Source organism: Lampetra fluviatilis, chromosome 1, assembly GCF_964198595.1.
Source record: "Lampetra fluviatilis chromosome 1, kcLamFluv1.1, whole genome shotgun sequence".
Lineage (NCBI taxonomy): Eukaryota > Metazoa > Chordata > Hyperoartia > Petromyzontiformes > Petromyzontidae > Lampetra > Lampetra fluviatilis.
Window position 1 is genome coordinate 40,828,977 of NC_136275.1, and position 27,374 is coordinate 40,856,350.

Below are 27,374 nucleotides of genomic sequence, written 5' to 3' on the forward strand. Positions count from 1 at the left end.
GAGTGATTAGTTTAATTAGGAATTAACAACGCATCGTCATCAACCACAATCTATCCACTGCTGGATTAAAAGCCTCCCAAAGTTATCGCCCTCTTTGATGACTTAACGGTGCCACAATCCGTATAGCTCCTGCCACGCGGGCTGATTTTATCGTTCCATCTCCATACTTGGCGTGCCATCAGGCACATTGGCGTGTTACTTTTAATTAATTAAATGTAATCTTTCAAAAGCTCTCAACAAACTACTCTTGTGATCCCCGCTTTTACATTTTGATCCTGGTCCACCTTCAATAAGATGTTAACTGCCTGGTATACAGGAGGTCGTGGGTTTGATCCCGACCGTGACGCCTGCTGCATATTTGGAGTTTGCGTGTATCTCTCCCCGTGGATTTTTCTCCAGAATCAACGTCATGCGTTTAGAGTATTTGACTGCTGTACATTTCCACGTGATGCTAAGCCACTTGGTTGAGCTCTCACTTGCGATAGGCAGGTTGCTTCTGAAAGAGAGCTACATAGCTCAGTGAGCCTTACCTGGTAACATGTTTTTTTTAATTGTTTAGTTTATAGTTTAACTGTCTTTGGTACACATGTCCAGATGTGTTTTCCAGCTGTGCACCTTGAGCAGATGTCTGCAGTTGTTTAGCAAACTTGTTGCACTTGAATTTGGTTTAGCTCATTTATTATCTTGAGGCCAACTCTCCAAACCTTCTTCATTAAGTTGGTCAATAATTACCTGTACTCGAATTTCATTGGTTATTTTTAATGCCTGTCTTGAGCAAATATTGAACTGTTGTTAAATTAATGAGTAAAATTCTTTGTATCCCCAATCAATTATTCAGAAAACAAGTTGTAATGCCACTGAGAATAACCTTGCCAGGAGTATCTTCTTATTGGACTCCCAATTTGTATTTTGTAACTTCATGTCCTCTCAGTGTGGCTAACTTTTTAAATCATTTCTAAGTATGTTTTATCAGAGGGTTTGCATTTGTGAGAAGTTGCACTGCTGCATTAATTTCCACCGAGTAGAATGCCTTTCCATACCCTATAAAGGGTCGACATGTTTAGGAGATTCATTTGTCTTTTCCACAACCGGATGTGGAGAATTTCTTCAATGGTAGAAACACCTTTCCTGAAACACAGCTTGCTCATGGTGATGTTTGGCTTCTGCGTGTCCCGTTCTTCTCTTCCCAGTGATCGTATCGAACCGTGTATATGCGTATGATAACAGCCTAATGAACTCGTAATTGTGCAAGTGAGTTGTCACATTTTCCCCAAAATAATGATTGAGGTATCATTCCATAAATATTAAATTAGATTCGGTATTATTTTTTTTCTTTAAACATTGAGTAAATGTGAACCTTATGGCGGTACCCCGGGGTACCATAGCACCCCGGCTCTCGCACAATGTCCGTGATGCAGTCATTTTTAGTCTGTTGATGGCCGGCGATGCGGCAATCGACTCATCTCGACGAGCTGTACACAATGCACTACGGTGCGTACCGCACCATAGTGCAGGGTCTCAGCGCAATCGTCCTCGCTGCGTTTCGACATGGCGGAGTAGCACTGATGTCGGATTGATTGGTACCCCAGTCGCGGCGTTAAGTACACCCCTGGAAAAGATAGTGTCCCAGAAATAAAGTATTTAATTGCCTCGGCCATTTATGTATTATTTGGTATCCTGGGGTACCGCCATAAGGATCATGTGTCCAAAATAAAGTATGCAATCATAAATAATGCTAGAAATAGCACAGCAATCAATAGTGCATTATATTTGGGGAAAGGTTGATAACCAAATGACGAATTGTCTGAAACAGCAGAAGTCATGTTGAGGAAGAGGCGAGATGTAAAATACGTTGAGATGCTAAATAGGAGATTGTACTCTGTAAAAGGGTTGGCAAAGTATTAGAAAATAAATCAGAAAACACAACACGAATGATTGACATCATAGCAAGCAATGGAAGTGCGAAGGCAGCAAAACTGTTGATCGGCAAGTCCCAAAGCAGTATCCGTTGGGGAGAAAGATGGAAGAATAACACAAGGGAATGCCTTGACATCAGTGGAGGAATTGTATGCCGATATCTCGAGCAAAATAAATCCAAAATTCCCAACTCTAAAACAGTTTAGCAATTGAATAGGATGTTGCAGATGTCACACTTGGAGAAGAATGCTCTGCCCTTGACAGTATGAGAGAATGGAAAGCTGCTCGACTAGATGGTATAACCGTGGGACGTTGTAAAAGACATGGGAGCGATTGTTGGAATACTCGCATTGAGATTGTTTTACGGTTGTCGGAGAGCGGGGTAATGTCAGCGGGGTTATCATCTCGCTTCTCCCCCCCTTATCCCAGATCCTGAGCACTCTGCAACCCTTGAAGGGGGGTCAGGGGTTAGAGCTGTATTTGCCCAGCGTGTTTGACCAGGTCCCATGGGGGGTTGGAGGGTTCAGCCATGCTTGCCCTCTCGCGCCTCTTGTGCCACTGCCAGAGGGAGAATACCCCCCCTCCCCCCCCTTGGCCTTTTGAAGTCGTCGGGGCTGGTACCGGCTTGCTGAGTGCTGGCTGGGTGGATGGGGGGGGTGTTGGAGGTAGAAGTGGGTCCCACACGTGACAAAATAATAGTAGCTTGGCAAATATTTTTATTTGCTTTTTTTCAAACCTCAGGCCCAAAGCGACTATAAGTATCCCCACACCGCACACCACCTTGTTTGCCTGGTCTTGGTAAAAGCAAATCTACGATTTGGGCATTTTTCAGATGCGTAGAATTGCACTTGTTCACCTTAAATACATGGACCGCGGACTGCAGAGCTCCCGTGCCTTTATTACGCAACCTTCCAATGTGCGTACAGCCTGCAAACGTTTAGAACAAAAAAAACGCTACGAATTAAACTTGCTCCTCCGATCATACGGTTTTTTGTGTGTGTAGAATGTGATTTATCGCAGCGGGCAAGTCCGTAGCCGTGCCTTGTTTACTGGTTTAATAGCTGGCGACTTTCTGTCTATGCATCAATAGGAAAATGCAATGCAGATGTGAAGCCGGTGGGGCATCAATGTGTATTGTTCGAAAACCTGTTTTACGTCACGGTTGTTTTCATAGAAACAAAAAACAACAACAACAATGATACTAAATAACAAAACCTCCACCGCTTTACATATTTCTATAAAACCCGAATGTTGCTGTGAGAATGTTAATTGTACCCACGACATTCGAACGAATGAAAAATGCAGTTCTGCAATGAAGAGATTATCGGCGGTGCGGGTTTTTTGTTGTTGCTGCTGTTGAAAATGAAAGTGTAATAATTTAATTGAGTTAAGAATGTTGAAGGTTCAATAAGCAAAGATTATTTGGGGCCAGCTTTGGGGTTTGTGTTTTTTTTCCTCCCACCCCCCCCCCCTTTCTCTGGAAGCGATCACGGCATATTGCGTTGAATGTTTTTGGGCTCGCATTGAAACATTCCTCGACTTAGCCATTGGACCTCCAGGAGTCTGGTACCACAGATGAAACACGTTTTCGATGCAGCTGTTTGCAATTAGCGAGAGCTGCATGGCTATTTTTTTCCCAATGTCCGCCGTCTCTTTGAAAGCTGGCCCAAAGCTCATCTTGAATCATTCAGGGTGAAATTGAGACAAAAAGAGTGAGACAGTTGTAGGAACTGGAAACAGCTGAAGCAAAGGAGAAACCACACGGCAAACCAAAAAAAAACTACAAAACTCTCAAAGCGTTTGATATTTTCTTTTTTATTCGCCTTTCATTGAATTGGCACCAAGGCAAGTGTTGGCACCCTCTTTGGAGTACGTAGATTTACTCTCAGTGCGTGGGCAAGCTTGGGTACAAGGCTAGTTAAAACGGATGATCTTAGAAAACTGTAGAATGCTCCCTTTGTTAAATTCAATCTTTATTGACGGTCACCAGAAAAAATGTCCTACCAATTTTTTTGTCATTGCAATATTGGAGCCAGATGTCCCTGTGCGCAGTCTCCCTCGTTAGGGCAAGGTTAACCGTTAACTAGCACTAGCAGCGCTGAAGAATGTAAGTGCAGCCTTACGGCATACAATGCGTCTTGCCCTAGTAAGATTTCTCCAGTGTTCCGCCTTGGGTTTTAATTCACGTTAAAGATCCAGTATTGTTAGAAACTATTGAGGAAGTTAAAGGCAAAGTTTAGGTCAATGTATGTACGTTGAGTTTCTATCACACCGCACGTAGCCAACCGTGCTAATCGAAGGTACGGGGGAAGGACAAGCAACACTGAACTCAACAACACGCAGTTCTAAAGAAATTATTTTCAATGTAGAAAGTGGGTTTTCAGTTTAGGAATCTGAGTTGTAACTGATTTCGAGAGAAAATGGAGTGCTGGGAGAAGGAGCTTAGGCCGCCAGCTGTATTAAAATACGATGTGTGGATGTTGGAGCGGTTCGTGTAAAATACGCCTTGCTCTGGGGGAAATGTGAGTTATCGTGTTCGAGATATATAACCAAGAAGCATCGTGTTATAAGCAGAATGTCCTTGGTTAAAAGAGCCATGAGGGCTTGGTAAGCCGTGAATTGTTGAGCAGTGATTTGTAACATTTTCACTGCTGCAGAAGCTTTTGGAAGCATTTTGCCAACCGTGATATAATTATCAAGCTACCCTATCAAGCTACCCTATCAAGCTGCTGCCCTATCAAGGCAATTTGCATATTTGCTGTAAAAAATTATGAAAGTTTACCGTTACTTTGTCTTTTTTTTGCATCGTACAGAACCCACTGCTTCCTGTTTAAACATGCTTTAGTATTAAACACGACGAAGGGTGGAAAAAATATTTATATTTAAGAGTTGTCTGTCGAGACATTTTATTTTTCCTTTCTCCAAGCGAGGACCGGTTAACTCTACCCTGCTGCTTGGTGCAAGAGAATTCAGCGGCGGTGGTGGCGGTGGTGGTGGTGGTGGCGGCGCTCACTTGCTCCGTAGCCACTCTGTCATTGGGCAATGTGGCGCCCGGTAAAGAGGAACCATTATTGGCAGTGGCGGGAAGGAATGCAAGGCACGTTAATAAGAGGCTCACGTTGACAGGTGCCTAAGGATCAGAGGACCCCTTTAATATCTGCTTGTTGCACTGTGTGCCTCTCTTCATTCTCGTTTGGCTCATTAGCCGTAGCTGAATGACTCGCAGACTGAAGAAGATCAAGGGCCTGTACATTAACTTGGCTGCTCTCTCTCTTTGGTTTGTTCACTCCTGATGAGGAGTGACCTGTTAGTCCTGACAATGGGTGGGTGTCTGTGTGTAGGTGGGGTGGTGGGGGAGCGGTCGTGCAGCGGTTTAGCGCGCCGTGCCACGAACCCGGCGACCCGTGTTCGAATTCCGCTCAAGGCTGTAACGATTATCTGAACTGGCACCGAGCCTCCCCTAGGTCGACTCGGGCTCAAATGAGTACCTGGTGCGAGGGGAAAATGTCGCCACTTGGGAGACAAAGGCGGCTGGGTGTGGTGCTGGTCACCCACCCCATCATGTGCCGTGCCGGCCTTGATAGGTGCTCGCTCGCACCACTTTCCCCAACAGTCTGTTAAGGCTATACGGGGATCTTTGTCTTTGGGTGCGGTCGTTTATTATCAACTCTGCCTTGTTCGCTCTACACTAATCAGTCCTTGCACACTCGTTGTTTGGAATGGCATGAAGTGTAAAATGTAGATGACCTGGTTTTAGCCATCTAAGCTATAGGAGGTAGTAAGATGTAACATCACACTATTCTAAGCTTCTCCAATTTGCAATTAGTTTCGGCAAACGAATCTCATTTTAAGCTTGAAAAATATTTTTAGTATCAGTTGGCATCAGACTTGTGATTTTTGGCAGTTTCTCAGATCGTCTCTTGTGACGGGGCACATATGTAGTGGTTGGAGTTAAGTTCGCTTTGCGGTGTTTGCACCGATGTGTGTGTGTTGCTCATGATCAGCTACATTGCGCGAATTATTTCTTGTTAATGTCCTTGCAAAAAATCCTCCTCGCATGCCAGTGTAGGCCCAAGGATGGCCAGTTGTAGTTCCCTTTTTTATAGGAACATTTTACATGCTCAGAATACTGTTAAACACGATGCAGATTCTGCCTGTACAGCAACCGCTACCTTTATAACAAGATTGTACTGTTTGCCCGATAAGCTAAATGTCCAAGAAACTTATTTTTTTACCAGAGTCGTTGGGTCAAGAGAGTTCCCATTTCAAGTCATGGGCAAGGATGAATCGCTTCCTTTGCAGCCTCTGTAAGAACTGAACAGGACATTTGTTCACCTCTGGCCGAAGAAATTACTGACTGCCAAATACAGATATGCTGGCATACGTGACATACTTTACTCTGGTAACTTGGCTCGGGCTCTAACACTATTCATTATTGTTTATATTGAACCCCTTAAGGGCCCTGCAGTGCAAGGCTTATTCTGTTTACATTTGTCAAACTTGTTTTCCCTTAATGGTTCTTTTTAAGTTTTTTTCTGTCCCCCTCCTCCTCGCTTATTTTCAGAGCGTTGGCTCGCTATCTAGCACTGTACCCTAACGTCTCAAGCATCGTGTTGGCCTCTGTGGCTCTGATCTTTTACGGTAGACTAAATAAAAGGTTTTAGGTGGGTGAGGGTTTACCAAGTTGGAGTAAAATGTTGAAAACCGCAGACATTCGTGAAGCTGCTGGCAAGTCAAAAATAAAATATCACACAAATTTCCTCCTTGCCAATCTGAAAATGACATTGGGCATGAATTAATATTCTTAAAAACATGTCCTTGGTCATTCTTGCTCATTTATGTATGTTATGTTGAACTTCTCTTGCACTGTATGTAGCCAACCCTGCTAATTGGAGGTGCGGAGGAAGAACAACAACCCAAACACAAAAGCAATACGTTTTCAATTTTCATTTAAAAGTGCATAGCTCCAGTGGCTTCCTATTATAGGAAGGAAGAGCATCTGAAAGCGCGCGATGCAGTGGTCGTCTTTGTTTGATGGCCAGCCAAAATCCGCTGCTGCGAGGATGACCACCGGAGTTTACGTTGATGATTTATGCTCCTTGAGATAAGCGAGGTAGCGTGGTTCATTTGTGACAAGCACTTTGCGTGTAGTAACAAGCGCGACCTTATAGTTTGTATTTGTTCGGTAAACCGAATGTAACGACTGAGTGCGGGTTGAACCCATATTAAGCGGCGCGTGTCTTTTTTGTTGTTTGCAGATACTACTTCAAGAAGGCCAGCGAGGACTTCGACTGTGGCGTTGTCTACGAAGAGGTGCAAGATGACGACGCGATTCTTCCGATATACGAGGAGAAGATCAATGGGAAGGTGGAGCGAATCGAATAGCGATTGGTGACCGCCGTGGACCTCGTACATCCGCAATCGCGGAGGATGCGCAGAGCAGCAAAGCAGTATTGAACTTGAACCCGTCATCACCTTGTGCACTGGCGAGGCTGGAAGAAACGATTCACCTTCATGAACTATTAAGATATTCTCTTGTTGCTGTTGTTATTTTGTACGGCATCTTCTTGTTTTGGATTATCCACTGGCCTGATGTAGCATGTTTTGGGGGAAATAAGGGAACCAATAAGAGACACTATTTGTTTACTAAATTGTGTATTTTGTATTTAAAAGATTATATATTGTAAAAAAAAAAATCGCAGATTTACAGCAGTGCCGGTGGTTCCGGAGTTATTTTGATTAAAAAAATATACCGTGGAGCCTCTACTGCATGAATTTTGATAATTTAGAACGGTTTATTTTTCTACTCATGCGTAGACTTCACTTTATATATCGGTACTGTATTCTATGCTGTATTCTTTATATCCAGTACGTTTCAAAACTCATTGTACCTCAAACCTCAGTATTTTGTGTGCATGCATTCACAGTAAAACTTACTGCTGACTTTAAAATATTTTTTACCAAGAAGGTATTTATATTTATTGTGTATGTACATACAGATGGTACCCTTATGGAGTTGTGTCTAAAGGACCTGCAGATTTTTCCGTTGTGTCTCATGCTGTGATTCAGCGGGTCATTTGAATTCAACATCGGAGTACTTTTTCACATGGTGGTAGGTCAATACCATGCTCTTGTTTTTCCCTTGTTTAATCGAGGGGTTGTAATATATACTGTAGGTTCAACAATGCCACTGCATGTCCTGGCATGATCTGTACTACATTATTGGGTGCAGATGCTCTTTTGTAGCCTTCACTGTACATAATAGATCATTTTAAAGAAGATATTGTATAAACACTTGTCGGTTGAATGTAGCATATCAGAATATTAAAGTATTTTCCAAAGATAATCTTTCGTTTCATTCTTTGTAAAAAAAAAGGGACTTTAATTCAACTGGCTCGTCACTTGACCTTCGCTCTGCTTGCGCGAAGAACGAAAGGTGCCCTCTCGTGGCACGCTTGCGATGCTGACATCTCGTGCGAGTGGAATGCGAGACCAAATACATTATTCCCAAACATTTAATGGCCAAATATTATATACACATTTTCAGTAAAGAAAATCACGAAATACAAAAAATGTGCAAACACAAAGCCCAAATGCACATATTGTGAAATGCATAAAGTGATCAAATGTTTTGTATGATATGAGAATTATAACTTTTGCGGTGATTTAAATTGACTCGTCAGTGGTGGAGCCTGGACTTTAAACTAAACTTGTAAGATTTTTCATTTTACCAGGTAAGGCCCACTGGCCACAAATGATTGCTCAACGAAGTGGCTTATCACGTGGAAATGTATAGCAGCCAAATACTGTAAACGCGTGATGTTGATTCTAAATGTGGAAGGAAAACCTGGAGGACTCGGAGAAAAATCCACGCGACCACGGGGAGAGATGCAAACTCCAAAAATATCCAGCAGGCGTCAGGATTGGGATTGAACCCCTGGCCACCTTTATACCAGGCGAGGTAGTAAACATTTCACCACACGCAAAACTGAGGATGCGGGCCTTATCCTTGGAGTGGGCCGGTGGTTGTGATCGACAATGGACTCGGAGATTCCTCTGTCCAGACCACTGGGGGCTTCACCAAGAAGACAGACACATCTAAGTTCAGCACGGAGACCAGAGATGCATCCACCGAGACCAGAGGATGCCGGCCTTATCTTTGGAGTGGGCAAAACAACAACCTGCAGCTTCCATTCCTCCCTTAGAACAACCCGCCATCTCTTCTCCCCGAGCCCATCATCATCCTGCTGCTACTCTCCCTGGAGTCGCTATCATCCCATTAGTCTTGGGAATTCAGGAATTCAATCATTGCCGACTGTGAAAAAAACAAAAACATCCCTGTCGGAGTTCACGCTCCTTGACAGATATAGCTCCAATAGATATTGGGCAGAGGAGCGTGAGGCGTAGTCTGTGTGGATCACACTGGACGTGGCCCGTGACTGATCGTGATCGCTTCGTCAACATATATTTGTCCCCCCCTCCCCCCTCCTTATTCCATCCTTGTTGTGTTCGTGAAAGAGCGTCGCTAGTTTTAGTCGCTTATTTTTTACGTTCTTTCACCGGTCACCTATCCCCATACCGTATCAACCCACACGGTTTAAACCCCGTACACCGTTCTTCTTGTGCAGGGAAATTTAGTTTCCAGGTTCATACGGCGTACAGGCCGTTTCAATACGGGGAAACATTTGTTTTTGTCTGTGTGTGTTTGTGTACCTTGTGACGGAACTTTGTTGGATGAACGTTGAGATTTGTAAGGGCACGGGGTGACCAACACGGTCTGATTTGGTCTGTAATAGGGTAAGGGCACTGACAAGGGGCTCACCGGTGTGCCACTGCGAACCAGAAGTTGGGTTTTTTGCTTGTAAAACTCGGCTCTGATGAACCGAGTATTACAAGCATATTAGTAAACGATTCTTCAAATGTATTTATATTATTTCTATCCTGCTGTGTCCTGGTACAGCGCTTTAAAATACTTGAAGTAAACCCGCCGATATAAATGTAATTCTAATAATTACGAGTTGTTCACAAAAGCAATTCCGGAATTCGGCCAGGAAAGTCACAAAATGTGCACACGAACGGCGCTTCCACGCAAGCACCCGACGCTCCGTTTAGAAGTTGTATCTCATATTAGTGTATCATTCATCGTAGTAGAGAAAGATAGATGAAGTAGTGCGCTTATCAACGGGTAGCGCGTGCGGGGAGAATGGGAAATTGTCGCCAAACAAATGGCAAAGTCGTGTCGGTTGGGGGCCAGTCGATTCTGGGAATCGAGAGCAAATCGCCTCGTCCTGCAGATCGATTCCGACGTAATCGAACGTCTGTCCGTGCGCCGCCGCCGCCGCCGTGCAAGCCGAGGCGCCCCCTGCAGGGACTCGACGGCAAGTGCAGCGGTCATCACGGACAAAGTTCGGCGTTTTATATATATTGTTGTTTATCTATAATTCTATATAGATTGTCGTTTATATATACTGTTGTTTATCTATAGATTGTTGCTTATATAGATTATGTATCTATATAGATTGTTATATACTATAGATTGTTGCTTATATAGATTATGTATCTATATAGATTGTTATATACTGTAGATTGTTGCTTATATAGATTATGTATCTATATAGATTGTTATATACTGTAGATTGTTGTGATTGTGCGGCGACCCTACTTCGATTCCTAATCACGGCCCCAACGCCGATGACGATTATCCCTCCCGATTAATCGATATCGAGTGGGCTGTGGTGGTGCGAGTGGGGGGGGGGTCATAGAAGTGGTGTACAACTCTCGCGCGCGTCTCCGTCGTCTTCCCAGTGCCGTCGTGTGCAGCTGCTGGAGTTTGCGTTTTCAAATCGGCAAACGTCGCAAAGCTTCACCAACAACTCGTCAAACTCCCTCAAGGTGAAACAACAAGTATGGGGTGAAGGTGAAACAAAACAGAAACACAGATTTGCTGTTTAAGGTTCCGTGCTTTTATTTTTTACATCAAAAAAAGTGGTGTTCTGTCCTTGCTTAACAATGTCACAAATTCAGTTTTTTTATGTAAAAAGAGGGAAAGCGTTTAAAGCGTTACAGGGCTGATTCGAATGCTCTTCTAAAACGGGCTTGCAGCGAATTGTTTGGTCGTATACATGCGAGAAACAATAGGAATGTTTTACCCCTTTGTGGCAATACAAGTTGTCTTAAGATGTTCAAATACCAAATAGAAATCTTTTGCAAGGAATCAGTCTGGATTAAGCACACACAGCACTTTGTGGTGAACATGCAAACAAAAATACGCTCTAATAATATCTGTCCTGCACCAGAGGCAGCAGCAGCAGCCTGGTTCGTGGCCTCGTCTCAGGCCAGTACCATGCACCATCTAGTGGGTGAATGGCTCTCTGGCCTCGTGAGTGAATGTCCTTGTGACCTCGTCGGGGTTGGCTACCAAAATAAAAGAATTGAATTCGGTAAAAACCCTCTATTTCAAGAACCACAATGCATGTGAATACGAGATGGTGGTCCTTACTAAATGTCACAAAGCAGTCCTTAAAGAGCCGCATGCGGCTCTGGAGATGCAGGTTGCCGACCCCTGGCCTAGTGGGTGGCTGGGTGGCCTGGTTGGCGAGTGGGTGCACTGGTTGGTAGCGGAGTGATCTGGTTGGCGAGTGGGTGCACTGGTTGGTAGCGGAGTGATCTGGTTGGCGAGTGGGTGCACTGGTTGGTAGCGGAGTGATCTGGTTGGCGAGTGGGTGCACAGGTTGGTAGCGGAGTGATCTGGTTGGCGAGTGGGTGCACAGGTTGGTAGCGGAGTGATCTGGTTGGCGAGTGGGTGCACAGGTTGGCGAGTGGGTGCACAGGTTGGTAGCGGAGTGATCTGGTTGGCGAGTGGGTGCACAGGTTGGCGAGTGGGTGCACTGGTTGGTAGCCGAGTGATCTGGTTGGCGAGTGGGTGCACAGGTTGGCGAGTGGGTGCACTGGTTGGTAGCGGAGTGATCTGGTTGGCGAGTGGGTGCACTGGTTGGTAGCCGAGTGATCTGGTTGGCGAGTGGGTGCACAGGTTGGCGAGTGGGTGCACAGGTTGGTAGCGGAGTGATCTGGTTGGCGAGTGGGTGCACAGGTTGGCGAGTGGGTGCACTGGTTGGTAGCGGAGTGATCTGGTTGGCGAGTGGGTGCACAGGTTGGCGAGTGGGTGCACTGGTTGGTAGCGGAGTGATCTGGTTGGCGAGTGGGTGCACAGGTTGGCGAGTGGGTGCACTGGTTGGTAGCCGAGTGATCTGGTTGGCGAGTGGGTGCACAGGTTGGCGAGTGGGTGCACTGGTTGGTAGCCGAGTGATCTGGTGGGGGGCTGGATTGCCTCGTGGGCGAGTGGCCTCGTAGCCCGTGGCTTATTCGGTGCCTGGGTGGCCAAGTGGGTTGCCGAGTAACCTCGTGGGTCAGTGTTCTTGTGGGTGAGTGACCTTATGGTTGGTTTTGCTTTCAGTTGTATTTGCTCTGGTTTATATTTGGTTATCTTAACGATTTTTATTCACTTGTCTCACCACCGCGGTGCCCCTTCCCGTTTAATGCCCGCTATTATTTCCATACACACGACGTGTGCTGCTTGAGTCCAACTTCATTCCCATGTTTTACAAACACAGTATTTTGTTTATTTTAAATGGTCCCATCATTTTGAGCTTGCCAAAGCATTCAATTCCTCAACGAAAAGGGAAAAAATTCATTTCTGAATTAAATGTTAAGATCACCCCTTAATCTAAGGGTCACACACGACCTTAGGGGTGTCAGGCAAACGCATGGTCCGTTAAGAGGCCTAACTTGATCGCTCTTAAGCACCTTTAAAAAACGGTCATCTAACAAAGGTTTACAACATTATAACTTACACAAGTATTTTAACTGTTCAAGTTATGCTTCTGTTTAGTTTGATAATTCAAAGCATGTATTTTAGGCTAAGTAAAGCTACATTTATAGAAAAAGAATTAGTTCAAGAACAATAATTTTCAGTCGTTAATCAATCCACTGTTGGATGAAGGCCTCCATACATTGTCTTGGCCATGGGGCCCTATCTGCCAAACTTCACCACGCTGGTCAATGCAGGTTAGTGGACATGGATCACAATCATCAAAGTTTTACAAACGTGCGTGCATTGCAAGTGAAGTACGGCACGAACTTGGTATCCCCGATGTTGGCTATCTGTGAATCGAGATTAAGTGATGTACTCAAGATAAGTTCATTTATAAACGATTATTTAATACTTGGTTCTTTGTTTTATTATAACCAATTTTTTTGTGTTATGATAATTTTCATGTATTTAATACCTTGATTTGAAGCTTCCGTGACTGCAGGAATCCATACTCTTTGGTTCTTTTATACCCACGTGACTTTACCGAAAGAACCCAAGAGTATTTAATACCTTGTTTACCTATTGATTTCAGAAAATGCATAAAAAATATAGGTTTTCATAGGCCAATATCTGCTAATCATGAGCATCTCCGGAGCGTATTCCCTCTCCAATAACAAGGGAGTGCTGTGGTCAACACGGTGATCAGTCGTTTTGGAAAATACCACACACTCCGAATCGTGTGCAAGAAAAATCAGGAGGTTGTACAAAGGACCCTGTATTCATGGTGCTCCTGGATCACCACCACCACCACACACATCCTGACGCCCTCCGCCTGGTCGGCGTCACGAGCCGGCACGCTGGGCTGGGCTGTAACCCAGCATCTCCAACGCGAGCGTCAATCATCCTGCCGCACACAGACGCACATAGATACACAAAGACGCGCAAACAGACGACACACACAGACGCAGACAGGCACACACAGACGCGTACACAGACACGCACATAGATACACACAGACACGCACATAGATACACACAGACGCGCAAACAGACGACACACACGCATAGCGGTTAGCCCGTGACAAGATAATGACAATGTAAAAAAGCCACAGCACTCGTACGCAAACGTGTCATTGTGGAGCAAATGTTACAGAAACAGAGGATGCATCGCCTTTGCATTGAACAATTTACTCCAGCACGACGTTCCGGCAAAGTTGTTCATCTAAGCTACCAAGCAATCACGGAAGACCTTTCCGATGAAACATATAATCAAATAGAACAATGTAAATACTTTGTGTTTGCTGTGTGATAGGAAATGAAGCAATGTAGCAAGTTAATTTTCAAGCTGTAGCCTTGCTTCTTCTTGGGACACGTAGCAACGTCAAGGATCAGCTTACCCATTCATCGTCATCCACTCCCTCCATCTCGTCTTGCGGTAGAGGATCATCCCGCGAGGAGAGCTTCGAGACCATGGCATTCAGCAGCTGAGGCAGGAAGGGAGATGCAAACACATCATCATCATTATATAAACTATTAACTTTTATATAGCTCTTTTTCAGAAGCGACCTGGCAAATCACAACGAAGTGACTTTTCATCGTGTGGACATTTATAGCAGCCAATTAATATGAAATGCGTGAGGTTGATTCTAAATGTGGAGGGAAAAACTGGAGGACCCAGAGAAAAATCCACGCGACCATGGAGAGGGAGAGACATGAAAACTCAAAATATACAGCAGGCATCAGGGTCAGGATCGGGGCCATGACCTCGTGCATACCAGGCGAGGTAGTTAACATCTACCCACATCCTTTCCCGTATCATGAGGCCAGAAATTACTAAACCGGGAAAAACAGATTCACGGCACAGCTTTTAGGACACACCGAGGACAGAATTTAGGAAACCACCACTCGCGACCTCCTGCGTGCCAGGCGAGGTGGTGTTCTTGAATAGCACCTGGCATCCCAGAAAATCTCAAAGCGCATCTCCCAGATGACAACACGGCAAGCTAAACTACATTGCTTCATTGTTATTACGCTTGGTTACCCAGGAAAGCCTCACTAAGTCTCTTTTCCGGGGGAGGGGTCCTGTCAGGTTGTTGCAGCAGCAGGAGGAGGCAATGCTGCTACACATAATAATCACAACCGAGTAATTTGTAGGTAGATTTTCAGCATTGGGATGTTTTGGCAGATGGCAGTTGCGTTGGACTTTGTTACAATTTTTTAGCTACGGCCCAGAAACCGGAGAGGGGCCAGATGAATCAAACCCAAGCAGAACAGGGGGGGGACATAAAAAGCCCACGCAGAAATGCGCCCAGGTTTAGGGATCGAACCCCGCGACCTTGTTGCCGTGCGGCACGAGCGTTGCCACTGGTGCCGCCCCGTGCCGCCCTCTCCCCCGCGGTGCTGCTAACCTCCTCTTTCTTCTGCTGGTCCGACTTCTCCTCGGCGTAGGAGTTGCCGCCGGCGTACTTCCTGGTCGTCTCCTCTCGCGGGACGCTCGACACTGTGGGGCCACAGGGACCAGTGCCACCAACCCGCTGAAGTTGAACCAACTGGGAACCGCGCTGTCATTCACGTGACATTGACCGTGCGAGTGCAACGCGCGCGATTGTGCACACGTGGTGCTGTGTGTACTGTGTAGTGTACTGTGTAGTGTACACGTGGTGCTGTGTGTACTGTGTAGTGTACTGTACACGTGGTGTTGTGCGTGCTGTGTGGTGTTTACGTGGTGCTGTGTGTACTGTGTGGTGTACACGTGGTGCTGTGTGTACTGTGTGGTGTACACGTGGTGTTGTGCGTGCTGTGTGGTTTTTACGTGGTGCTGTGTGTACTGTGTAGTGTACGCGTGGTGATGTGTGTACTGTGTAGTGTACTGTGTAGTGTACACGTGGTACTGTGTGTACTGTGTAGTGTACTGTGTAGTGTACACGTGGTGCTATGTGTACTGTGTAGTGTATTGTGTAGTGTACGCGTGGTGCTGTGTGTATTGTGCAGTGTACACGTGGTGCTGTGTGTACTGTGTGGTGTTTACGTGGTGCTGTGTGTACTGTGTAGTGTACTGTACACGTGGTGCTGTGTGTAGTGTACTGTGTAGTGTACACGTGGTGCTGTGTGTACTGTGTAGTGTACTGTGTAGTGTACTGTGTAGTGTACACGTGGTGCTGTGTGTACTGTGTAGTGTACTGTGTAGTGTACACGTGGTGCTGTGTGTACTGTGTAGTGTACTGTGTAGTGTACTGTGTAGGGTACACGTGGTGCTGTGTGTACTGTGTAGTGTACTGTGTAGTGTACTGTGTAGTGTACACGTGGTGCTGTGTGTACTGTGTAGTGTACTGTGTAGTGTACTGTGTAGTGTACACGTGGTGCTGTGTGTACTGTGTAGTGTACTGTGTAGTGTACACGTGGTGCTGTGTGTACTGTGTAGTGTACTGTGTAGTGTACACGTGGTGCTGTGTGTACTGTGTAGTGTACTGTGTAGTGTACTGTGTAGTGTACTGTGTAGTGTACACGTGGTGCTGTGTGTACTGTGTAGTGTACTGTGTAGTGTACACGTGGTGCTGTGTGTACTGTGTAGTGTACTGTGTAGTGTACACGTGGTGCTGTGTGTACTGTGTAGTGTACTGTGTAGTGTACTGTGTAGGGTACACGTGGTGCTGTGCGTGCTGCGTGGTGTTTACGTGGAGGCATATCGCCGGGGCACAAGCTGCGCTTCTTGAGTTTGCCATCTGTGCCGGCAAACCAGGCGTCTGCCGTGAGCGCCGCCTCCCACCACACCAGCGTGTCGGGGAACAGGTCATCCTGGAAGTACTCCCTCTGAAACAAAGACAAAGGTCCCCCGTGTAGCCTTAACAGACTGTCGGGGCATGTGCTGTGAGCGAGTGAGCACATATGAAGGTCGGCACGGCGCACGAGGGGGTGGGTGGCCAGCACCACGCCCGCCCGGCCGCCTTTGTCCCCCCAGTGGCGACGTTTACGCATCTCGTCCGGTACTCATTTGAGGCCGAGTCGACCTGCAACAGATAGGTGCACGTGGGGTCCCCAAGGAGACTGTCCTCCTCGTCTCTTGGGTTGTCACCTGGGTAGCCTGAGCAAGGTTGACGTAGCGACGGCGTGGGCCCGCAAACAGGCTCCCACCTCCTTCAGCCACACACCCGTCTCTTCCCATCTGCATCTCGACGCGCCCGCCCCCTTCACGTGGGCAAGTGCAATAGGCGTCTCTCTCTCTCTCGCTCACCTTGACACGCGGCACGCTGAACGCCAGGGGCTCGATGGTGCTGTTCCCCAGCCGCAGGGCGCGCGCAAACTCCACGTCACGCACGTTGCACTCCGTCTTGCGCAGGAACGCCATTCCCTGCGGCCGCACGCAACCAACGAGCTAGAACGCAGCACACCCACGCCCCGCCACGCGAGTATACACAAGCATCACAGTCCTTGGCAACACTGTACTGACATTTATATAGATAGCGCGATGATCTCAAATTTTTGACATGCCTATATTTCCGCGTTTTCATATTTATACAATGTAATCACAAGAATGTGTATTTTACATGCAGCAACGTCGCCCCTCCCGCCTACAGTGAAAACCTGGCAGGACTCTTCTGAAAAAAGTATCTTGAGACTCGGTGAAGCTTTCCAGGGGAGACAAACATAGTCAAGTAATTATAAAAGTAAACTCAACTTTTTGTTTTACGAGGTGAGGCTTACTGAGCCATGTAACTCTTTTTCAGAAGCAACCTGGCCACAGATGATAGTGCAACGAAGCGGCTTATCATCACGTGGACATTTATAGCAGCCAAATGCTCTTTAAACGCAACGTTGATTCTAAATGTGGAGGGAAAAAATCGGAGGACCCAGAGAAAAATCCACGTGACCACGGGAAGAGCGAGAGACACGCAAACTCCAAATATACATCAGGCGTCGGGGTCAGGACAAACTACCGCCATGCTCACAGGTTTGCAATCTGTATGTACACCTACGTACGTTGAACGTTAATCGGAAGTGCGGATCTCACAAAGGACGAAACGTGCACTTTTAAACTTTCCACGGCGGTTTTGGGTCCTCCTGCGATCGCCACCCACAGCATGTTGACTGAGCTCGGCAGCCCAGCCCCCCTTTCCCCCCAGAGCAAGCTGTAAAGCGTGGTGCTGGAAAGCGTTGCGCTGGGCAGCGTTGCACTGGGCAGCGTGGTGCTGGGAAACGTGGTGTGGGAACAACCTTGTGAGGCTCGGAGGAGCTGTAGCCCGAGCACTCGAGGAAGTACGGCGGTTCGGCGCTGAGCTCGTACACAGAGACGCGTGTGTCGCCCTAGCACAGGGTGACGGGGGGGCGGGCAGCCACGCACGTGTCAACGGTCACCAATCGCCACTTATGCCACCGCGACCAACGCTCGCAATGTCACCATCGTGCCGCCTGTATCACCCTCATCACCATCGTCATCACCATCGTCATCACCATCGTCATCACCATCGTCATCACCATCGCCATCACGATCCATGGGCAGATAGCCCCGGAGGTGTCCAATGCACATTTTGTTTCCACTTTTCTCTCTGTTTTGTGCCAATTCGCTCCAGAAGTGGCCACATTTTTCCAGCACTAATCTCCTTATGTCGTCTGTTAACACTTCCTCTCCTTGCGGTTCCTTCCATTTTTCTGAACAACACTTTTAATTTCCCTGTTGTTCATCCTCCATGTGTGTCCATATCGTGCCAGTGCCTGCATCATCACCCTATCTACGCACAAACCATCAACCTTCGTACGTCCTGTACATTAACCCACCACCCGCGCTTGCGTGGCTTTTGGGGCAGGCGGCCGGCAATACCTTCCCCGTGAGAAAGACGAGGTGGCAGTCGGGGTCGTAGGAGGGGATGAGCGTGGAGGGCGACACGTCGGCCGACACTTTGGACACGGGCCCGGCAGCCAGGGCGCCGGCGTCGTGCAGGGACACCTGGCGCACGCTGCCGCTGCGCGAGAGAGAGACAACGCGGCGTGGCGCTCCACTGCGGCTCGGCTCGTGAGAGAGACTACTCCGACTATTTTTTCGATTTAAAGCTTTCGTGACTGCAGGGATTCATCTTCTTGGTTCTTTCGGTAAAGTCCTGTTCTCCACCTGAGGACGGCTGCTTGCGTTGTGGCCGAAACGTCGTGAGAATTATTTTATTATGTTTTATTGTTATTATTTTATTATTTCTATTTATTTTTTACCAGGTAAGGCCACGCTGAGCTGTGTAGCTCTTTTTCAGAAGCGACCTGGCTATCACAAATGATCGCTCAACAAATGGCTTATCATCGTGTAGAAATTTAGAGCCGACAAATACTCATGGCCCACCCTCAACCGCATCCGCTGCACAAACCATGGCAGTAGATGCGTGATACCTGATGCACAAATGGAAAATGAAAAACTCTCCGACATGCGACCGTGGTCATTCAGAACAGAGACCGTACAGCATATAACGACGCAACGCCCGATCCACAAATACGAAGGAGACATCACAGCCATGATACACTACTCCGCTGCCCCGGACGCGGTCATCTGGCTTGAGCACCTGAACGTGACATTGCAGTCGTTGCTCTGCACCTACGTCAGCCATACGAAAGAAGAAGACCGCTTAGCCTACTGCCTGCCAGTGATGGTTGGAACCAAACCCGAACCCGGAGCTGCCGGTCCCATTAAACTTCAATCATTCAATTAATCTTTATTTTATTTGCCAATATCGCCCTCAATAAAGTAGGCGTTGTGGCACATTACAAGTGCACTGTGTAATGTGTACTGATGAGTGAAATTGCAATTAAGTAATCTACAGGTACATTGTCAGTATTGGGATAGTCCGGTCAATACCGACTACATTGGACGTTTTTTTCAGCTCTTGAGAAGAAACTGAAGAACCCAGAGCAAACCACTGCAGCACTCATTTTTTTAGAACTGCTTTTTGTGTATAGTTTGTTGTCTTTCCCACGCACCTCCAATTAGCATGGTTGGCTACGTATGGTGCGAAAGAAGTTCAACATACGTACGTACATACAAACTCCACGCCCGAGTTGGGGAGAGTCGAACCCAGGCGCTTCTTGCGCTGTGCTTGCAACCTCCCGATGGCTTACCTGTCAAACCCCGAGACGAGCAGCCGCGTCCCCTGCAAAGCCCAGACCACCCTGGCGCCCCTGCTGCCGGCCGGGCCTGGTCCCTCCTGCCAGACAGACGGGGAGCGCAGGGCACTCGGGCGGAGTGTGACCACCACTCCACACACGCGAGTTTACACACACCTTGCCCATCTACCGTGCGGAGCTCGTTCAGGAGCGTAAACCTCCATCGCGCGCAAACTCCGGTGGTCATCCTCGCAGCAGCAGCAGCCGCAGCCGCTTTGGCTACCCATCGATCAAAGGCGGTGGTCACCGCATTGCGCTCTTTCAGATGCGCTTCTGTGGCCATCTGGTACATTCTACCTTCCGATATTAGGAAGTCACTGGAGCTGTGCACTTCTAAATCATTTAGATTGAAAACTAATTTCTTTAGAACTGCTTCTTGTGTTTAGTTTGTTGTCCTTCCCTCGCACGTCCGATTAGAATGGTTGGCTACGTACGGTGCTGAAGAACTTCAACATACACACACACATACATAAAACATCGTGATCATTATAATTATCAGAGGTGAGCGCACCTGCATAGGCTTGGTGGATTGACGAGGGTTGAAGATTCTCACTTTCCCATCCTTGCTGACCGTAGCCAGCCGCTGCCCGTCTGGACTCCAGGCCAAGGAGAAGATCTGTGAGACGGAGTGCATCCACAGTCACCACCGTCATTAGCCCACCATCTCTACACATCGCGCAGAAGACACAAGGTCACACAGACAAAACGGGCGCATTGCCAGCGGAGAATCGGAAGCTTCGTTAATGAACACGAATGAAGAAATAAAATAACTTCTTGGCAGATAATACGCCTTCTTCACATTTTCAGTCCCTCCATGCACGTCTGTACAGGTGGTCTCCGGTTCACGACGGTCTGATTCATGACGATCCACATTCACGATGTTTATTTAACGCCACCACGGATCGATTAACGATGCAGAAGCTTGATTCATGAACGTGTCTTCCGACACGACTCCCGAACGCAATTGAACGGGGTCAGTTTGGTTTTGACTTGGCGTGAAGCTTCTATGATTCTCGAGTGACTCTGTGAATAACCCGTTAAACCCAGTTAAATACGGTCAATAAAAGGACAAACACATCGGCAAGTGATATTTCTACTGTTTCTAGTGTCTGTAGGGAAAAGAGGGTTCCAGTTTATGTAAATGTGGATCGTCGTAAACCGGAAACCATAAAAAAGCGGGGACGACTATGTATATATATTATAAAAGGTATTATTTACACGTGCCATTGGCCGCACAGCCATTTGGGAGAGAGACATTTCCGCAGCGTTGGTTCTTCGCGAGCAAACTCTGGGCCAGTTTCGACATTCAGGTCTCGAACGTCTGATCGACATGAGTCCGATGTGAGGACAAGGAAGAGTTTTGGCTGCTTATTTACGACGATAAAGCAGAGGTGGCCCGTCACAGTGACCTCAGCACTGCAGACGCTCAATGTGTCAGGCGGTGTGAGCCTCGGTGGATTCTTTTTGGCCTCCCAGAAACAACGATGCGAATCTAAAGGAGAATACGCGACACAGCTGCCTGTGGCCGTCAACCCTCGACGACCGATGGAGCTTGAAGTAAAACAAACTAAAGCTGCCGAGTAATAATTAATACAACAATGACAAGCACAGATGAGTAACTGGAAATGTGCTTAAGGGTCTGTTATGTGAATGATAATAACATCGGTCACCTGACATGCGGCGTTGATATGAAACCGATTTTAAAAATCTCAGCAGCTTCTGCGTGCAATCGTTATGAAGCCGGGGCGAGTTAAATATTCGGCGCAGTTGAACTGTGAGGAACGTGTCTCTAGTGCCTACAGGCTACAATGGTGGCGAGCCCGAATTCTTGTCACGGACGTCACTCCGTCGTTGGGAGTTCAGCGCCGTGAGTTTCCTCACAATGGCCCGAGAGATGATTCCCCTGGCAAGCGAGTGGGGGGGAGGGTGGAGGTGCTGCATGTCACCTGCTCACTGTGACCCTCCAGCTGAAGGATCTGCCTCTTGGACTTGAGGTCCCAGATGCGCACGCTCATGTCGTACGAGGAGGATGCCAGCACGTCGGCAGCCAAGGGATGGAACTTGAGGGAGTAAATCTTCTCGGTGTGGCCTAAAGATGAACCAGGCAGGGTAAGCCTCCTCCGATTAGCACGGTGGGCGACGTAGGGTGCAACAATAAGTTCAACATACGTACAGCCATGCCACTAAACTGAAACTAAACTTTTTAGTTTACCAGGTAAGTCACCACTGAGCTATGTAGCTCTTGTTCATAGCAACCTAGCCACAAATGATAGCTCAACAAAGTGGCTTATCATCGTGTGGAAATGCATAGCACGCAAATGCACTAAAACGCGTGTTATTATTTGTTCTATCTACTTGAGACTCGGTGTGCCCTTCCGGGGTAAACAAGCGGAATAATAAATACAAATGCACGTGAAGTTGTACAGAATAACTCAAGTCGCCTTGGCAGTCTTGTGATGTTGCTCATGTTAGCATGTGGAGTGGAGCGGAGTAAAATGGAGTGGTGTGGAGCAGAGCAGATTGGAGCCGAGTGGTGTGAAACGGTGTGGAGCAGAGTGGAGTGGTGAGGAGTGGAGTGGTGAGGAGCGGAGTGGTGAGGAGTGGAGTGGTGAGGAGCGGAGTGGTGAGGAGTGGAGTGGAGCAGTGAGGAGCGGAGCGGTGAGGAGCGGTGAGGAGCGGTGCGTCTCACCGGAGAGCACCACGTGGGGCTCGGTGAGCGTGCTGCTGAGACCCGCCTCTGGGACGATCCACAGCCGAATTCGCCCGTCCTCTCCCGCTGCACGTGCCACCGCACAGGGAAGCATACCACACGCCTCCTCCTTTACACATCTGTCCCTCCGCGTAACAAGTACGGTTTACACATCCCGCCATGCGTTACGTATCGCACAGAGGCAACAACTCGGTGCGCCGTACTGCGCACGTGACACGCGCAGGTTGCGCTTGGCGCTTGGCAGCGTGTTTGTGCACTGCGGTGGGCAACGCATCGTGGCAGGATGGGCCGACCGCCAGCAATTGTTTGGAGAGACAAGAAATGCATGTGTGTAGGTTGCACTTCTTTCACACCGTACGTAGCCAACCGCGCTCAACGGAGGTACGGGGGGGGGAAGGGCTGCCTACCCACAGCCAAGCGACACGGGTTGAACGGGTCCCAGCAGAAGTCCGCGATGGCTGTGCCGTTCTGCACAGTGGGAATGGCGGCGTCTTGCAACTTCCCCGTCTGCGAGAGCTGCACAAACACAGATCGCACGCGCGCACACAGGGAGCCTTCACGTAGCCTATCTCCGCTTACCCTCACAGCAGCAGCAGCGGCGGCGGCGGCGGCAGCAGCAGCAGCGGCAGCAGCAGCGGCTCTTGGCTCGCCATCGAACAAAGACGATCACCGCATTGCTCGCGGCCGTCTGGAAAGCTCTTCCGCCCGATATAAGGAAGCCACGTGAGCTATGCACTCTTAAATCTACATTGAAAACTAATTTCTTTAGAGCTGCTTTTTTATGTTTCATTATTTGTCCTTCCCCCGCACCTCTGGTGAGCACGGTTGGCTACGTAACGTGCGAAATAAGTAAAACGTACAAAATCATGGCTTGACAACAACACTCGGCCTCCAACAGCACAATTTCCCAAGTGTGGGAACTCATGGCGCTTGTGCACACATCCCAGGGGGCCCTGTGCTTCTCACGATTATTTAATTGTGCAGGGACAGACAGATGAGGGAGACGTTTTGTCGGCCTATTCCTAGTGAAGCATTGGGTCATGTTTAGCAATGATTCGACTAACAAATCAATAATCAGAGAACGCGTCTCCTCCACAAATTTGTACCTCCACACTCCACACAAAACACACCGCACGTATTTGACACATCCCATCAGCCACGCGGCAGCCATCTGCGAGGGCATCATTTCGGCCGAGTTGGTTCAACACGAACGAACTTTGGGGACCGGCTTACGACAATCCAGCAGTCCAGGCTGTGCGTGAACGGGTGCCGAGTTTTGTGCAATTGAAATGAAAGCGTGCAGAGAAGGCGCCGGCGCTGCGGCAGTACCGGCAGCACGGCGAGTTGCCCCCCGGAGGTAGCGAGGGGCACGGCGATGAAGCGGTGGTTGGCCGCCATGCCGTCGCACTCTCCGGGCGTGGTCAGGCTCACGTTGCGCAGGTTGCCGATGTGCGTGTCGCGGTGCAGCACCACGCCGCGCATGTGACGGAATTTGGATGTCACACCTGCGTTTGAAAAGCACGCGGCCATGAGCACACGACCATCGCAACTCGCCACCACGCGAGACGTCTCGCTGAAATAACGTGAACGAGCTGCAGCAGGTACACAAGTCTTTGCCGCTCGTGTCGTGACGGGTACCGCCGACCGTGTCTGTCCGGTGCTCGCCGAGCTGCATTGGCTTCCAGTTCCCGAACGACTAAACCAAACTATATTTTTTACCAAACTATGTTTTTTACCAAACTATTTTTTTTTACCAGGTGAGGCCCACTCAGAAGTGACCTGGCTTTTTTTTTAGCTCTTTTTAAGAATGTACGTATGTTGAACTTCTTTCGCGCCATACGTGGTAAATCAGAAGCAACCTGGCCACAAATGTTAGCTCAACAAAGTGGTTTATCACCTAGAAATTTACATCAGACAAACACCCTGAATGCACGTGGATTATAAATTTGGAGGAAAAAGCGAAAAATACACACGACCACGGGGAGAGAGAGACATGCAGACACGAAATACACAACAGGCATCGTCAGGGTCTGGATGGAACCCATGACCTGTATACCACGCGAGGTAGTCAACATCTCGCCACGGCAGCGCCCACGTTGCAGGTGCGGCCAGGTCGACTCTGGGCGGGAGCGAGCGGCTCGCAATTGCGAGGTGAAGAGTCCGGATCGTGGGTCGCCGGTTGACTCAGTCCACCGTGAGTGCGTCGGGCCTCACCGACGATGCTGTAAGCTGCTGGACGCTTCGCGCCATCCGGGCTGCCGGCCTTCCCTGCCGACTTGCTGCTGCTGATCTCCCCGCCGGCCCCGGGCTTCTGCAAGACACGGAGACGACGGCTCGCTTCACGGAGCAACGAGAGCGACTACGGCAAGATCGGCCGTTGCCTCCGATTATTTATTTAGTACTGTAGATCAATAAAAGCATTATTTATTCATTTGAGTTTATTTATCTTTTAGTTTTCTGTGCAAAACTACGGTAATAACTTCGTTCGAGCGAAACTTTGTTGCTTGAACATACGCATATCGAGGCGATTACTCTACTGGAAAAATCTAATTCTGAATATGCGGCACGGATCAATATTAGTTCACAGCTCCAACTTTAAAAAAGACGCAAACGTCGCTCACCTCCGTTACGCTGCCAGTGCTCTTCTCCGCCAGTGGCTTCTTCGCGTCGTCTTTGTCCGCGTGCGGCGTGCTGGGAGTCACGCTGCACTTGGGCTGCTGTGCCGGTTTCAGGATCGCCGAAGCGTTCCTGCCTTCCTGTCTCTTTGTTGGATCTAAGCTCACCTTCTCCACCTGCAAATACAAAGATTCCCACCACCCCCACCACCCCCCGCGTAGCCTTAACAGACTGTTTGATGCGAGTGCTGTTAGCTAGGAGCAGCACCTACGGAGACTGTCACAGTGGCACACGAGGGGCGTGTGGGTGGCCGGCACCACTCCCGGCCGCATTTGTCTCCCAAGTGAGCTTGTTTACACACTGCACGAGGTACTCGTTTGAGGCCCAGGATCAGTTCCGATAATCATCGCTGGTGTTGGTGGCCGTGCACAGGAATTGTAGCGCAGTGCGCTAATCGCTTACACTAGCCCTCTCCCACCAGCACACACACGCAACAAAGACAAAGACCCCCCGTATAGCCTTCACCGACTATTTGGGGCAGGTGCTGTCCGCGAAGTAGCAACTGTGAAGGCCAGCACGCCGCCCGACGGGGTGGGGGGTATGCCAGCTCCACGCCCGGTAAGCGCACGGCAAGATGTACGGACGGCTGTCGGAATTTTTTTTCCGGAACATGAAGGAAGATTGGTGCTTGCCATCTATGACGGATGCCAGTGGTTCGAACGGAGCATTCCAGATGGCAGAGCGTCATGAGTGGCTCACCGCACGGTTCTGCCCCGTCCACCAGTCGGAGCCCAGCATGGCAGCGACGTCTCCCGCCGTGTCCACAAACAAGTCTGCATGGAACTGAAACGTGTTCTGAAAGAGGGAAAAAAGAAATCCCCCCATTACATTGCGCGCACAGCAACTGATGTTTTGGGTGGCGGTGTGGCGGCACAGTAGTCGTGCCTCACAGCAAGAAGGGCCTGGGTTCGATACCCAACCCGGGCACCTTTCTTGCGTGGAGTTTGTAAATTCTCTCTCTCCCCCCCCCCTGCTTTTCTGTTAGGGGTTTCCTCTGGGTTGTCTCCGTTCCCTCCCAAAGCTAACAAATTAAAAACATCTAACCTAACCGGTGATGAAAAATAAGAACAGGTTTTACCCTTTCTGCAATAAAACGGGAGGTGTTAAGATGTTCAAACACCAAATAAAAACCTCTTGCAAGGCATCAAGTCTGCATTGACCACACGTTTTTGGTAAAACATGCTAATAAACACGCTCTGATAACCTAACCGGTATTGGGCTAAAAACATCCCAGTGCTAAAAAAAATTACCCATAAATTACTCAACTGGCATCACACCAGCAGCATCACCCTTTTACTGCGAAAAACCTGGCAGGATCCTCCTGATAAGAGTTGAAACGCGGCGACGCTTCCCTGGGAAATAATCACGAGCAGACTCAGAAGTGAGGTCACTTCCCTGCCGTTTGCCGAGAGCTTCGCGGTCACCTTTCTCGGCACGGTGTAGCGCACGGGCACGATGGTTGAGCTCGTCAGCTGCAGCAGCCTCGCCACCTCGCAGCCCATCACGTCCAGCGCCCGCTTGGGGAGCAGCGCCACGCCACGCGTCACTGCGTCCGTCACGCACTGGCACACTGCCCCCCGGGGGGTCGGCAGGGGGTGGGGGGGGGGGCACGGCGGCTGGTTAAATATCGATTGGCCAAACGCCGACGACCTTCGGAAAAGAAGGTCGTATCCACGCGTACATTGCCCGCGCCAGGATGGGTGCGCGGCTGCGAGCGCGCGTGGCGGCGATGGCTCGCCGGAGAGGAGCTCGCGAGGCAGCTCGGGGAGAGAGAAATCGAATGGCTGCAATCTGAGGCAACTCTGCACCAATACCAACAGTCGCCATTCGCCACTAAGTCACGGTGACGTCACCACGGCGCCCGTGCCAGGCCAGGTGCGCTTTGAGGCTATCGCGTGAAGTGTCGAAGGCTCGCTGACAGGTCGCGAGACAGACCCAGCAGGTGCCATGGGTTTGACTGATTGAGATGACTGGCAGATGCACCAGCTGTGCCGACTGTGCCAACTCTGGACTCCAACACATGAACACACAACAAGAACAGAGCAACAACTTCAAGACACTGAAATGAAAAGTTATGAATGTGCGGCAGCCATTTTTTTTACCATTACTAGCAGTGGAAAAGAAC

At 48.6% G+C, this 27,374-nt stretch overlaps 2 protein-coding genes across 5 annotated transcripts in view; one reads left to right on the top strand and one right to left on the bottom strand.

Annotated features, from left to right (window-relative positions):
* The window catches only part of LOC144936163 (axin-1-like), a 68,686-nt gene extending 60,437 nt beyond the window's left edge, over window positions 1–8,249 (top strand). For all 4 annotated transcript variants that reach the window (XM_078863103.1, XM_078863084.1, XM_078863094.1 and 1 more), the window contains one exon: window positions 7,176–8,249. In XM_078863103.1, coding sequence (XP_078719229.1) covers window positions 7,176–7,302 — 127 coding nt within the window. In that variant the 3' untranslated portion in view covers window positions 7,303–8,249. The remainder of the gene's footprint in view (window positions 1–7,175) is intronic.
* Window positions 8,250–11,418: 3,169 nt separating this feature from the next.
* Window positions 11,419–27,374, bottom strand: part of CORO7 (coronin 7) — a 30,926-nt gene continuing 14,970 nt past the window's right edge. The window contains exons 13-29 of the mRNA XM_078863006.1: window positions 26,674–26,819; window positions 25,949–26,044; window positions 25,195–25,365; window positions 24,788–24,884; window positions 23,903–24,078; window positions 22,981–23,089; window positions 22,553–22,639; window positions 21,810–21,952; window positions 20,375–20,479; window positions 19,819–19,904; window positions 18,542–18,683; window positions 17,938–18,027; window positions 16,958–17,074; window positions 16,401–16,536; window positions 15,135–15,226; window positions 14,124–14,210; window positions 11,419–13,631 (exon numbers count right to left, since the gene is read on the bottom strand). Of these exons, the coding sequence (XP_078719132.1) occupies window positions 13,623–13,631; window positions 14,124–14,210; window positions 15,135–15,226; window positions 16,401–16,536; window positions 16,958–17,074; window positions 17,938–18,027; window positions 18,542–18,683; window positions 19,819–19,904; window positions 20,375–20,479; window positions 21,810–21,952; window positions 22,553–22,639; window positions 22,981–23,089; window positions 23,903–24,078; window positions 24,788–24,884; window positions 25,195–25,365; window positions 25,949–26,044; window positions 26,674–26,819 (1,889 nt within the window). The 3' untranslated portion in view covers window positions 11,419–13,622. The remainder of the gene's footprint in view (window positions 13,632–14,123; window positions 14,211–15,134; window positions 15,227–16,400; window positions 16,537–16,957; window positions 17,075–17,937; window positions 18,028–18,541; window positions 18,684–19,818; window positions 19,905–20,374; window positions 20,480–21,809; window positions 21,953–22,552; window positions 22,640–22,980; window positions 23,090–23,902; window positions 24,079–24,787; window positions 24,885–25,194; window positions 25,366–25,948; window positions 26,045–26,673; window positions 26,820–27,374) is intronic.